The sequence below is a fragment of the Ambystoma mexicanum genome, chromosome 5p (genome assembly GCF_040938575.1).
Source record: "Ambystoma mexicanum isolate Mex_15411 chromosome 5p, UKY_AmexF1_1, whole genome shotgun sequence".
In the NCBI taxonomy this organism is placed as follows: Eukaryota; Metazoa; Chordata; class Amphibia; order Caudata; family Ambystomatidae; genus Ambystoma; species Ambystoma mexicanum.
This window is the reverse complement of record NC_090930.1, coordinates 306,756,753-306,771,043: the sequence shown is the minus strand read 5'-3', so window position 1 is coordinate 306,771,043 and position 14,291 is coordinate 306,756,753. Positions and strand designations below refer to the sequence as shown.

Sequence of the window (14,291 nt, the reverse complement as noted above, 5' to 3'; positions counted from 1 at the left end):
TGAAAGGCTGAGTTTGGCCCTGCCGGGATTCGAACCTGCGTCAGCAGGCTCTGAACTGATGTCAAAGCGAGCGCTCTACTCGCTGTGCTAACAGATCGGTATTGTGTGTTGCATGCTCTGTGCTGGAGTCTGCCCTACAGTCGTATGCAGTACCTGCCACCATAAGAAGCGGTTGGATCTGTCACTGAAATCTGTAGGCCGAGGACAGCTTTAAAGAGCAGTTGCCTACTACCTGATTTGTAAGGTTGGCAAGTATGGATGTAGGATGGCAAACTACAGGAGAGTAAGACATATGAAATGCCACATCATCTAAATTAACACTGAGACTATTGCTGTTTTTACAAAACTATTTCTCCTGTTACTTTTTAGACCTAACTGATTGATTCTCCCTTCTCTCTCGACAGTGCTGTCGAACGGAATATTGGAGAGACTTTCCACTTTTCTTTCGCTGATCTCAATAAGTTTGTACTCAGAGTCCCCACTCAGTAGCTCAACCCTTGATGAGCTTGGCTCGGACGTAGGAATATAGGTATTACATCAAGTAGTCAGAAACCAACCCCGGCCGAATGTTCTGTTCTCACCCCACAGGATTGCAGCAGTACTGGGCATGCTTTAGTAAGGCGCAGCTGGCAAGCCGAAAAGCAGCTCACGGCAGCGATGCAGTGCAACGTCCATGGTAAACTCACTACCGCCTTCTGGGCATGCTTCAGTTAGGCGCAGCTGGAAACCCGAATAGCAGCTCATGGCAGCAATGCAGTACAACGTTCATGGTAAACTCACTACTGCTTTCTTTTAGTCGGCCTTCTTTTTTGTTAATAGCCGATGGATGGCAAAGACCATGCGTACCAAACCCCACCTGCCCCTAGTTACGTCACTCTTGTGACGGACAGCACCTGGCATGGCTCCTTTCCCACCGAGCTACGACAGATAGAGGCATACATGCACTGGACCTTGCACTCGCTTCTCCATGTCCAGTCGTATTAAAATTGGAGGGCGCTTTTTGCCGAATTGCTATTAACATAAGGCACTGAACTTGAACAGGTGCAAACTCTCGCATTGGGGCCCCTAACCGCACGCGCTCTTAGTGTAATTAATATGCCATTTGCGTTTTCTGACTCCAAATGTGTCTCTTACAACTTCGTCCCTCAGCGCGTACTCCCACGTGATCCAATTTATAAAATTAGATGCACTTATTACTTTCCATATTTAAGGCATATACGCTCGAACAATCGTAGTTTCCTGGTGCAGAGACAGCATATTGCCACCGCAATTCACTTAAAGGATTCCCAGTAGGGCCGGCTCAGGGTGATGGTCTTAGACAATGTTACCACCCTCAGTCACTGAAGTGCTGTAAACTACAGTCATGTAATCATTCTTAACCAATGCATTCGCTTGTTCTAACTGTTTACTCACTTGTTGAGAAACATTTTCTCCCTGTGTGTTTGCATCTAGCCCCTGAGAAAACTCTGACGCTTGTCTTGGCAGGAAACGCAGCATTTTGGGGCGGTTATGACGCCTGTAACGCTCTGTCTGACGAGTTGTGCAAATGCGTTCCAACACGTCGGTGTTTGAAAACAGAGAGGCGCCTTTCCGCCGAAGCACTGGAGGCGAAATATGAAAAGATGATAGTCGTTTGCAAATCGTACGGTCAACACCTAATGCTTGCAACAAAACGGCAGACCAGGCTGCCACCACCTGCCCCCTTTGTTTACATTCCCAACTCCGCTGATGCATGCCTCGCTAACACTGGACAGCCTGAGGCCACCGCTGGGCCCCCTCTGCCCTTCCGATCTCACTGCACGCCCGTAATGGCCGTACCCTGCTGCTGTCAACCAGCCACTCCGCCTGGTTTTGCTAATACAGAAACCTGCGGGCGTAGCACAACATTGCGACCGCCGCAAAAACGTCCTCAACTTTAAAACAGCTGGCGTAAGCGCAACCTTTACTAGCCCTCAACTTTATAAAACAGCAGGCGTAAGCGCAACCTTTACTAGCGCTTGTCCTAGCCCTTGGAATAACCTTGCGTCCAGCCCCCAGTGCCGAGCCCCGCCATCCTCTCTCTCCTAACACTGCTCCTTACCCGCCGCCCATTCCTGGCTGCCGCAACGATCCTCGTCGTTGAAACCCGCACCATAACTGGAACCCTCTTCCTCTGGGTTGGGAACTCTGCATGGCATCCTGCTCAGCAACCAAACTGGAAACTTCTTTCCTCTGGATCAGGAACTGCATGGCAAAAACGAAATCCTTCCTCAGGGCACGTCGTGTCAAACGAAATCCTTATTGCTGGCGAGAGGGCGGCCGGGTCCCAGTGCAGGAGCGAGATGCCTTGCACCCCAGCCCTGCCGGCTTATAACGTGCTCGCCCCGCCCCTTTTCTTTTGTTAGCCCTTCGCGGGCTTTTGGGCTAATTTGGCGCCCTGGCGCTGTTCCGCCCCCTGACCTCCTTTCCCCAGGGGGAGGGACCCAGGTTGCCGGCGTCATGACCCCGCAGGGGTTATCATGCTGCCTCCTCCATTTTGTGTTGGGATATTTCCGTCGTCAGCAACATTTTTGGCTGCCAAGCGCTCCCTTCATGAGAGGGGTATTCAATACTGCATACTGTATCAGTCTAAGCTGAGAGTGGTCTGTAATGATAAAATACATTTCTACACAGATCCGGCTGAAATGCAGGTCGTCCCGGAGGCCCTGCGTAAGGGGGTGACGTTCCTGATGCTGTTTGTGGTGTGCTGGGCCCCTGCTCTTGGGGTGGCGGGGTGGAGTTTGTGAGGGGGGCTGCCCTCTGGTGGTGTGTATTGGGGTACATCTATTGGCGGCGTGTATTTTGGGTTGGCCAGAAGGGATAGTATGGATAAGCCTCATAGGGGCCGTTTTTGATTATGGAACGGTACAGCCCAGCTGCTTTTCTTTTCCTTGGTTTGGTGCCCCCTCCCTCATGGGCCTGAAGGTTGTGGAGTCAGACGTCCCTGTGTTAGCGTGTAGGGATGGGTGGCCAGTGGGGGTGGGGCGGCATTACAGCTGGTTTCATGTGGGCTGTGGGGGAGGATTTGTGGGGCTGTTAAGGGTTTTGGGGTATTTATTCAAAAGGGTTTGTATTGCACTGGGCCAAGGGGAGCATATCGGAGTGTATTTTGTTATGGTATTTTCAAGGAGATTGCAGTTCTTGGGTTGGAATGGCGGCTGGAGCAGTGACGTAGGAGTTATGAACTCTCCTTAGTTGGAATGTGCAGGGTCTTAATAATCACGCTAAAATGTGCAGGATTGTGTTTTATGGAGGACCAAACAGATTAATGTTTTAGTGAAAGAGCAGTGTATATGGGTTTGTGTTGCACTGATGTCTGAAATCGTTCTACATGCTTATTCACAGCAGTCTTTACTATTTGGTACCATCAAGACTGCTTACGTTTTTACCAAGCACTTGTTTTCCACTACAGTCTCTAATAGAAGTGATGGTCACCATTAGTGCATGCCATTATTTTCCTCTGCTTAAAAAGTTCCACTTGTGGAGCATCTGGGCTGGTATGTAGAAAGCTGAAAAATGCAAGCTCAACTTTTCAAAGAGGGCAGAATAGCAATCTTATGTTACCATTCTGAAAAATTGCATCTTCTGTGAAGTGCTCAAACCCAAGTCCTCAAAGAAACCCATCACAGTTTTTAATAGAATTTGCTATATTTCTGTATACCTCTTGTATCACAAATGGAGGAGGGAGTAATACCAATCCTACTCAGTGTTCTATTGTGCAAGTGGTTCTGAAGCTACCACCAGCGACTGGCTTCCACCTACACAAATATTCACCACATAAAAATTATTCAACTAATTGCAATTACTCCCATACATTTTTTACAATCAATTAGAAAATAGTTTGCATAATCATGCCCTTTTTGTTTGTGGAACACAGAACACTTTGGAACAAATGCAGGCTTTAGTATGGTTTTTCTCAGATTGTGTACCTGTAATTTTGAAGTAGTCTAAACGGGTGAAGGCATAACTCACGAAGTGGTTCTCATCTAAAAAAGGAATACTCATCATCCACGCCCTTAAACTTGGAAAATCATACAAAAAATCCTGTGTTGATTATGTCTTGTATTAAATTGACTCTTATGGCATTGCCATAGTAAATGAACTAACACATTGACTGTATATTTTTCTCATGATAACCCTATGTGTTTTAACAGGTTTACAGAAGGCCTGAAAAAAGGGTAAGGTTATGTTTGGCTAACAGCAAATTAGCCTTTCAGTCTTCCGCACATGCTGTGTTAAAATCTGTGTGTGTGATGTGTTTTTGCTTAGCCTTTGGTGTTTGTGTGCAACAAAAATTGTTTGCAAAGCAGATCAATAATTGTCTTATGTGTATGCAATAGAAATGTTTTGCGTGCTTAAATGATGTACATGTCATAAATCAAACCTTTATGTGGGAACAGTAGTGATTTTTCTCTAAACATATTTAGTTTATTCAGATAGAATAGATGATTGCAAACGATTTTAAGTGCCCACATTTCGAACGTATTGTGTCCTCCAACATATTCCTCCATCTTTGACATGTAATGTCCAGTTTGAGCTGCTTCGGAATTTATTTTCGGCAGAGGGCGCTGTGTGTCGATGGCATCGAGTCGATGCCCCTCGAAGGCCTCTGTCGAGGGTGACTTCATCAGAGGGTATATGTACCACACGCGGCACCCGTTGGCCTCAGTTCGGTTTTTTCCACAAACGCATTTGCTTTGTGAGAAATTCGGTGCACCTCATACTTGTGAAATTTTATTGCTCTATTGTTTTCGAACATCTTGCAAAAATGTCTGTCTACACCGTCGACACCTAAGGTCGGGTTTAAGAAATGTAGAGATTGCAGTCCGAAGATGTCCTTAACCGACATGCATCAAATCTGCCTGTGGTGCCTTGGACAGGACCACAATACGAATGCTTTTTCCAAGTGCCAGTCCATGACGGGAAAAGCCTTCAGGGAACAAAAGGGGAAGCTTAAGGTAGGAAATGTTTCCTAAGGCCCGACCTGCCGGGCCTTCGACCGATGAGGCGACTCTCCTCGGAGGAAGAAGGTTAAGCGTTCTTGAAGAAGTCAAAGAGAAGGCACTGCAGGTCATCTTCATCAACAACTTCGTCTGACGGTTCCCCCGAGAGGGTTGCTTGTCCGTCCAAAAGGTCAACACCCGCAGAATGGAAAGCTTTCTGTGTGGAAATGCTGAAAATCTTTGTAAAACAAAGGCATGCTCCGACAGAGCCTTCTAAGGAAGCTGGAAAGGAGAGGTCTTAGCCTCAAACTCCTGCACCCTCAAGCCAGAGTAAAAAGTGTGATCTGCATCAAGAGCCCTCAAGGACTCGATCTGAAAAATCGAAGGATCACTCGAGGCACAGGAAGAGTTTGAGGTCGTCGGCACCTTCGACAACTTCAACACCGTTGGTGCCTATGACACCCACCAGGCCCTCGACCCCATCCCCCCAACTAAACCATCTATGCCATTGACGTCAGTGTCGACCTCATCGACACCAGCTGCAGCAATTCTGCCAGCTAGGCCATCTGAACCAAGTGACCTTCCTAAAAAGGCACGGTCTAAGAAAACGTTGACAACTTTGACAACATCGAAGTCTCTGGTTTAAGACCAGAAAAAATATACACTCCTCTTACGAAAAATGACTTTTAAAGTCTCTAACTTCAATTTTTGATGAAGAAGAGCATTCAGACGAGAATGCCCCTTTTGGGCTTCAGTACGGCACACCTAATTTGCCTGAAGGCCTAATTTCAGAGGAAAGCAGAATGCAGGATCTATATGATAATCTGCAGAATGCAAGTGGAATTGACAACTCTCCAGAGCTGGAGTTCGGAAAACCAGAACCAGGGGAGCATGCTGACTGTTCTTACAATCAGCTCATGTCTAAAGTTGTCGAATGCTTGGGTTGGGCTAGGCCTCCAGCCCCCTATGACCAAGATGATGTAACTGTCATTCTCGACAAGGGTCCGCCAACTGTTCCAATTTTACCTTTCCATGTGGCACTTCAAAAAAAGGTGGCTAGGAATTGGGAGACTCCGGACACTAATAAGGCAGATGACAAGAATCTCACCAAAAAATACTGTCCCTCCAGTAGGGACCCTGGCTACCTGTCAAAGCATCCCACTTCGGAGAGTCTGGTGGTCCAGGCAGCTACGGTTACTTCAAAACAAGCAGCGTACCCTACCATCCCTCCTGATGGGGACAAGAAGCGCGTAGATGGATGGGCGAGAAAGTTATTTTCCGCATAGAGCATTGCATTAAAATCTGCCAATTCCACTTGTGCCCTTGCTAAATGTTTGTATACTCTATAGGAGTGTATTTCTATAGCGGCAGAGCAGAGTCCTGAAGGGGATGAAAAGGACGGCTTCCTAGCTATTAAGGATGGCAAAGAAGCCATGTGTGATTCCCTCCAATCTGGGCTGGATTCTGCATATAGCATTAGCAGGTCCATGGCTACCAGTTCCGCGACGTGCAGATTTGCGTGGTTGCGAAAGTCTGGTTTTGCACCTGATGTGCAGGCTAGACTTCTCAACATGCCATTTGACGGGTCTCCTCCTTTTGGCAGCAAGGCTGACGAGAGCCTTGAGAAGTTGCAGACCTCTAAGACGGCTGCCAAATATTTAGGCGCTGCTGTTGGGCAAGCTCAGCCTTTTCGTTCTAGTGGACGACCTTGGAGTGGTAGATCTTTTTGCTATTACTCCCTATTTGGAAGGGCGAAAGGAATTGCCAGTCAAAGAGGCGAAAGAAAATGTTCTCTTGGTGGACGAGGTTGAGGTGCCAAGCCAGCTCAAGCAGCGGCCTCTTTATCATCGGCCTCTGCAACAGCCGCTATAAAACCACTCTGAGGGCTTGAGTCACAGCTCACGAGTGGGGGGGTAGACTGTCTCAGCATCTAGAATAATGGCGAGACATTACTTCAGATGCTTGAGCTCTGGAAACAATAGCCCACGGTTACTGCCTCCCTTTTATAAAGAAGCCTCAGAACAGTCTATCGGGGAAACACTCTGAGGATTCTGGATCCGCTCCTTGTGCAGGAAATTTTAACCCTGCTAGAGAAAGGCACTATAGAACCGGGGCCTGTAGCGAAGAGGAACAAGGGTTGGTATTCCCCTTATTTTTTGATCCTCCCACCCCCAAAAGGACGGAGGACTGAGACCCACCTTGGACTTGAGATACTTGAACAAGTTCCTCAGGAAGGACAAGTTCAAGATGGTCACTCTTTCTCAGATCCATCACAGGATTGGTTGGTGTCATTGGACCTTCAGGATGCTTATTTTCATGTGCCTATCCATCTCAAGCACACAAAATACCAGAGGTTCGTGGTTGGCGGCTCACATTATCATTTTGAGTCCTTCCATTAGGGCTGACCTCCACCGAAGGGTTTCACCAAACTCATGGCGGGGGTGGCAGCAAGTCTCAAGAGGGGGATTCACGTCTACCCCAACCTGGAAGATTGGCTGTTCAGGGCGCGTTCTCCCGGACAAGCCTGGGATCATCTCAACGTTGCCTTCCACTCTATTCACAGACTAGGCTTCTCCCTCAATTACAAGAAGTCCCATATGACACCTTCCCAATAGCTCCAATACATCGCAGCTGTGATAGATACATCCTCGGGTAAGAGCTTGCCACCTGGAGTGAGGGCTAAAGACATTTTTCAGATGGTAACCAAATTTCAGAGTGCCCAAAGGCTACCAGCCTTTGATTTCTTTAGGTTGCTCGGCCTCATGGCATCATGCATGTTTCTGGTGCCAGAGGCTCGCCTGAGAATGAAATCCCTTCAATGGGCTCTCAGAACACAATGGTCCCAATTCTCAGGAAAGATGTCAGACCGACTTCAGATTCCAACCACAGTCTCACAGGATCTTCTGTGGTGGGCCTGCAAGGAAAATATTCTGAAGGGAGAACCTTTTTTGGCACCCATGGCCGGAGATTATAGTAGTGACTGACGCCTCGCTCACGGGGTGGGGAGCCCACGCCAACGATCTGACAGCAGTCGTTCGTCTCCATCGGAGTGCAAACTACACCTCAATCTTCTGGAGCTGAGAGCAATCTGACTAGCGCTGAAGGCTTTTCTGCCCTCTGTACGAGGAAAGAATGGCCTGATAATGACGGACAACACAGTGGCCATGTACTATCTCAACAAGAGAGGTGGTGTAAGGTCACTACCACTGTGTAGAGAGGCAATGCAGCTCTGGTATTGGGCAATACAAGAAGGAATCTCCATATCAGCAGTTCACCTAGCCGGGAGGCGAACATGGCAGCAGGCGCTCTGAGCAGACAGAGCACAGTATTCCACGAGTGGGAATTAGCTCAGGAAGTCCTTCAAGAGATCTTTGCCCTTTGGGGAATCCCTCAGGTGGATCTGTTCGTGACTGGTGTGAACCGAAAGTGCGGTATTTCCCCCAAGAGGAGCTCTAGGAGACGCATTTGTGGTGGACTGCGAGTTTCCACTCTCGTACGACTGTCCTCCAGTCCCCGTCATTCCTCATGTGATCAGGAGGTTGAGAAGATTCAAGAAACACATGTTCCTAATTGCCCCAGTTTGGGCCAGGAGAATGTGGTAGCCGGACCTTCTGAACATGTCCATCTGTCCTCCGATGCATCTTCCACAAAGAGAGGACCTTCTCTCGCGAGAGGAGGGTTGTCTTCTGCATCCAGAGGTCATGACTCTCAACCTTCAGGCTTGGTTTCTGAAAGGCTGAGATACAAGGATTGGGACCTCCCGGATGACATAATGGAGGTGTTACTTTCGGCCAGGAGGCCTGCAACAAAATCTCTGTACCGTTGCCGTTGGAATACGTTTTGCAACTGGTGCAGAGAAAAGAATGTTGCACCTTTTCAGTGTAAACTTCCGGATGTTTTATCCTTTTTGCTTTCATTAGCAAATAAGGGCCTTCAGGTTGGTACCATTAAGGGCTATTTGGCAGCATTGTCAATCTTTAAGCGCTCGTCAGAAGAATGTTCTTATTTCAAGATCCCTCTGGTGACTCCATTTCTAAAAAGGCTCACAAATGTGTTCCCTCCATCTACTTTTCAAATTCCGGTTTGGGACCTTAACCTTGTTTTGAAATTCCTGATGTGTGCTTTATTTGAACCTTTGCGCACATGTCTGTTAAGGTTGTTAACCTTTAAGACCATACTATTGGTAGCTATTACATAAGCCCGTAGAGTGAGTGAGTTGCAGACACTTCATCCGAGCCATCCTTTACCATATTCCACAAGGACAGGATTATTATAAGGGTAAAACCCTCCTTCTTGCCAAAGATAGTTTCAGACTTTATTAAAGTCAGAAAATTGTTCTGCCTTCCTTCTATCCTCCACCTCATCCTGGTACGGAAGAGGAAAGACTTCATAGGCTGGACCCTAGGAGAGCGTTAAGCTTTTACATCTCCAGAATGTCAAAGTTAAGAGTGGACGAGCAACTTTTTATAGGGTACACAGGACACAAACTAGGACAGGTTGTCTCCAAACAGACCTTGTCTAGGTTGATCATTCCTACTATATCTGAATGCTACAGACTAGCAGGAAAAGACCCTCCAGAAGGTTTGCATGCTCATTCCACCAGGGGCATGCCTACATCTACAGCTATTCAAAGGGACGTTCCTATTAAGAATATCTGTGATGCTGCAACATGGTCATCAATACACATGTTTACAAAGCATTAATCTTTGGATGTTTCCCATTGGCAAGACGTTGCCTTTGGTAAGGCAGGACTTTACCCTGGAAAATTCTTAATATATAAAATCTGCACCGTCCTATCAGAAATACTACTTTGGGAGTCTGTCAGAGATGAGGAATATGTTTGAGGACACAATCCATTCGAAGAACAAGTTACTTACCCCATGTAACCTTTTTTGAACTGGATGTTCCTCCAACTTATTCCTCCTCGCCCTCCCAACCTACCCTTCTATAGAATTTTACATGCTATTACAGCTTTCGTTCTACCAAGGCTGAGTACTATCATGCCTGTATTTATGGGCATATCGTCTACACGACAAGGGGAAAAACTGAAATTAGGCCAACGGGCGCCGAGCATCCTACATATACCCTCTGATGACGTCGCCCTCGAGGGACAACGACTCGATGTACAGCGCTGTCTCCTGAAATTCGTTTCAGAAGGACATTGCATGTCAAAGATGAGGAATACGTTGGAGGAACATCCAGTCATAAGAACGTAACCAGGGGTAAGTAACTTGTTCACATCCGTTTTCCTTTTGATGTAGTTCATTGAGAACTAGCTTGCAAACGGTAGCAAAACCACGACAGTGCTTTCTTTAAGTCAAAGTTTTCTAAGGAGAGCTTTCTCAAACTTGTTTTTGTGCTTTCCTATGATTAATATAAAATAACAATAGCCTATGCTTTTTTTTTGTTTTGTTAATATGGCCTTTACTTTAACACTTACTTTTTTTTTTTTACTTTTATTTACTGGCAGAGGTTAACAGCATACACAGTTAAGGAAGGTTTACAGTACATATGCATAGACATATAACTCCTTGTACAGTAGCAGATAGTACATTAAATATATGCTCCTATTACAGTAACCCTTTCACCTCAAGTGTTCTGGGTTAGTCCAGCAGTAGTGTCCGGTATAGGCGATACCGGGTCGCTTTCATATTGATTGACAAGGTAGCTACGGAATTCAGTCCATACATTTCGAAGGGATTGTGTCCTCCGACGTATTCCTTATCTATGATATTTGTATCTCCAGCTTGCTGGCCTCGTAAAAAAAGTTTTTCCCCAGTAGAGGGCGCTGTGCGTCGACGTCCGTCGAGTAGGTGTTCCTCGACAGCCACTGTATCGACGCCGACGTCATCATGCCTATAAATGGCCACGCGCAGAGTCCGTTGTTCAGTTCTGTTTTTCCGCGCTTCGTGTGCCTCGGAATACCGTTGCTCAGTTCGTCAGTCAAAATATATTCATATTTCCTCGAGAAAATTGACTCGTACTCGATGGCTTCCTCCTCCGACCCGACGACTTCTCGGTCCGGTTTCAAAAAATGCCGAGACTGTGGGAAGAAAATGTCGTTGACTTATCCTGACAGGATCTGTTTGTGGTGTCTGGGAATCGAACACCAGTGTTTGGAGTGTGAGGAATGCCTATCCATGACGGCGAAAGCCTTGAAGGAGCGTAAGGGGAATCTCGAGAGAGGCAAGTCAGTTTTAACTTCCTCGAAAGTTTCTGCGGTAGAGTAGAGACATTCGTCTCCTCACCGTCGAAAGCATTCTCGGTCTAGGTCTTGAAGTGGCTCCCACCACTCGTCGAGGTCTAGACACTCGAAAAAGAGACGTAGATCTCCTTTTTCGTCGTCGTCGTCTTCTAGTTCCCCTGAAAGAGTACATTGCCCCACAAAACACAGCTCTCAGGCTGAGTGGGAGGAATTCAGAAAAAAGATGCTAAGCGTCTTCGAGAAAGCGGCCTCGACCCCCTCGAAGTCAGCTGAGGGTGATACCCCGGGTGAAAAGCCCAAAAAATCTAAACGCCGCGAGTCGAAGCACCCAGCAAAAGAGTCGACCCGAAAGCGCCATGAGCCATCGGGAAGTAAAGCATCTTCGACGCCGTTGTCGAAAGCCCCTTCGAAGCATAGATCGGCACCATCAACGCCGTTATCGAAGGGTTCTTCGACGCATCCGTCGATCGAGTCGACGCCGACATCGACGCCGATAAAACAAAAACCCACGGCTACTCCACAGCCAACGGTTACACCGAGAGCCTCCGACACGACGTCGAGAATGTCGTCGACATCCTCGAGCAGGATTCCGATCCTCTCGAGTTCTTCGAGACCTCTTCCAGTTTTCTCGACGCCTTTGTCGGCGCCTTTGAGGATTTTTACATCCGCGTCGACGACATCGACCTTTTCAAGGCCACTGATGATGGCTCCCTCTGCTTTAGAGATGGGTTTTATACCATTTCACAGGCCAGAGCATCCCCCCTTAACTTCAATTTATGAAGAAAGGGAAGATTCTGATCAAGCAAGGCCTTTTGGGCTGCAGAGGACTACATCACCTGAACTAGAGAGACTTTTGCTTCTGAGGAAAGAAGGTTGAAAGACCTTCAGGATGTGTTACAGGAAGCAAGTGGCCTAGACACTTCCCCACAAGTGGAATTTGTCAAACCAGACCCAGGGGAACATGCTGAAACCCCTTATAGAACCCTAATTTCAAGAATTATGGAGTTCATGGGTTGGTCTGCGCCTTCACATGTTTTTCAACAGGATGACCTCACAGATATTCTGGATAAAGGTCCACAGGAGGATCCTGTGGTTCCCTTTCATTCTGCTTTACAAAGAAAGATTTTAACTAACTGGGAAACTCCTGAAGTTGTCCCTGCGGTTAACAAGAAGTTGTCAGCGAAATATAGGGGATCTGCTCCTGACCCTGAATACCTATCTAATCGCCCTACTCCAGAGAGTCTGGTGGTCCAGGCTGCAATTTCATCAGGCAGTACATCTGCATACCCCACTGCTCCACAGGATAGGGATGATAAGAAATATGATGCCATGGCTAAAAGTCTTCTCGGCCTGTAGCACGGATTTAAAATCTATTAATGCGACTTGTACGCTCGCTAGGTTCAGCCACACTCTTTGGGAGTGTGCTTCATCAGCGGCTGACTGCCTCCAGGAAGGAGAAGAAAGGGACGCATTTTAAAATATCATCAGAGATGGTAAAGATGCAATGTGTGAGTCCCTTCAAAGTGGCATTGATTCTGCTGACAGTATCAGCAGGGCCATGGCGGCAAGTACCACAATCCGCAGGCATGCGTGGTTGAGAAAGTCCGGCTTTGCTTCTGACGTACAGGCCAGACTTTTAAATATGCCCTTTGACGGCTCTTCCCTGTTTGGTAAAAAGGCGGATGACAGTTTGGAAAAACTGCAAACATCTAAAGCAGCAGCCAAGTCACTAGGAGCTGCAATCCGCCAAACTAATTTTCGTCCCTCAGGATCCTCTTGGAGAGGAAGGTCCTTTCGCTATTATTCCTCATATGGAAGAGGCAGAGGATGGCCGGCTCAAAGAGGCCAAGGAAAATTTACCCGTGGTGGACGGGGTAGAGGAAAGAAAGCCGCATCAGCAGGAGCAGGAGCTGCTTCACCTTCGGCAACTGCATCAGCCGCTCCCAAACCACTCTGAGGTCTCCCATCACAAGACACCTGTAGGGGGCAGGTTAACTCACCATCTACCGGAATGACAGGCTATTACGTCAGATGCTTGGGCATTGGAGACAGTTGCCCAAGGTTACTGCCTGCCTTTTCTACGCATCCCTCAGAGCCATCCACCGGGGAACAGCTCTCTGAAAGTGCCGGATCCGCTCCTCCTGCAGGAAATTGTAGACCTGCTAGAGAAAGGTGCCATAGAACCGGTACCTGTAGCGGACAGGAACAAGGGCTGGTACTCCCCCCTACTTTCTCATACCAAAGAAAGACAGAGGACTGAGACCCATCCCGGACTTATGAGAATTGAACACGTTCCTCAGGAAGGACAAGTTCAAGATGGTAACTCTCTCTCAGATCCTTCAGGCCCTCCAGCTTCAGGACTGGTTGGTATCTCTGGACCTTCAGTATGCTTATTTCCATGTGCCAATCCATCCCAAGCACAGGAAGTACCTGAGGTTCGCAATTGGGAACTCTCATTATCAATTTCGAGTTCTGCCATTTGGGCTGACCTCCGCCCCGAGGGTTTCCACCAAGCTGTCGGTTGTGGCTGCAAGTCTAAGGAGGGAAGGGATTCACGTCTACCCCTACCTGGACGATTGGTTGATCAGAGCAGTTTCTTCGGAACAAGCTCGGATCCAACTAGATTATGTCTGCCACTTCCTTCACAAGCTGGGCTTCTCCCTCAATTTAAAGAAGTCACAGATGATACCATCACAGAGACTCCAGTTCATTGGAGCAGTCCTGGACACGTCCCTGGGAAAAGCCTCGCCACCAGAGGTGAGGGCTCAAGATATTCTGCATATGGTCACCAGGTTTCAAAATGCCCAACGTCTCCCAGCCTACGACTTTTTGAGGTTGCTAGGCCTCATGGCATCCTGCATATCCCTTGTGCCAGAGGCTCGCCTGAGAATGAGATCCCTTCCGTGGGCACTGAGGACTCAGTGGTCACAATTCTCAGGGAGGATGACAGATCTCCTTCAGATTCCGGTCAGACTGGCTCGAGACCTTCAGTGGTGGGCCTGTCTAGAGAACATTCTGAAAGGAGAACTGTTTTGGCAACCATGGCCGGAGATAACAGTAGTCACAGATGCCTCACTCACGTGGTGGGGAGCCCATGCCAACGACTTGACCATCAGCGGTCGTTG

General features: G+C 47.7%; 1 protein-coding gene across 6 annotated transcripts in view; it reads left to right on the top strand.

The window, feature by feature from the left end:
• MTMR1 (myotubularin related protein 1) overlaps positions 1-14,291 on the top strand; it is a 1,542,631-nt gene that overhangs the window by 246,336 nt on the left and 1,282,004 nt on the right. For 3 of the 6 annotated variants that reach the window (XM_069612749.1, XM_069612746.1, XM_069612745.1), the window contains exon 3: positions 4,173-4,196. The exons of the other annotated variants lie outside the window; for them this stretch is intronic. In XM_069612749.1, the coding sequence (XP_069468850.1) occupies positions 4,173-4,196 (24 nt within the window). The remainder of the gene's footprint in view (positions 1-4,172; positions 4,197-14,291) is intronic. 6 annotated transcript variants of the gene reach the window in all.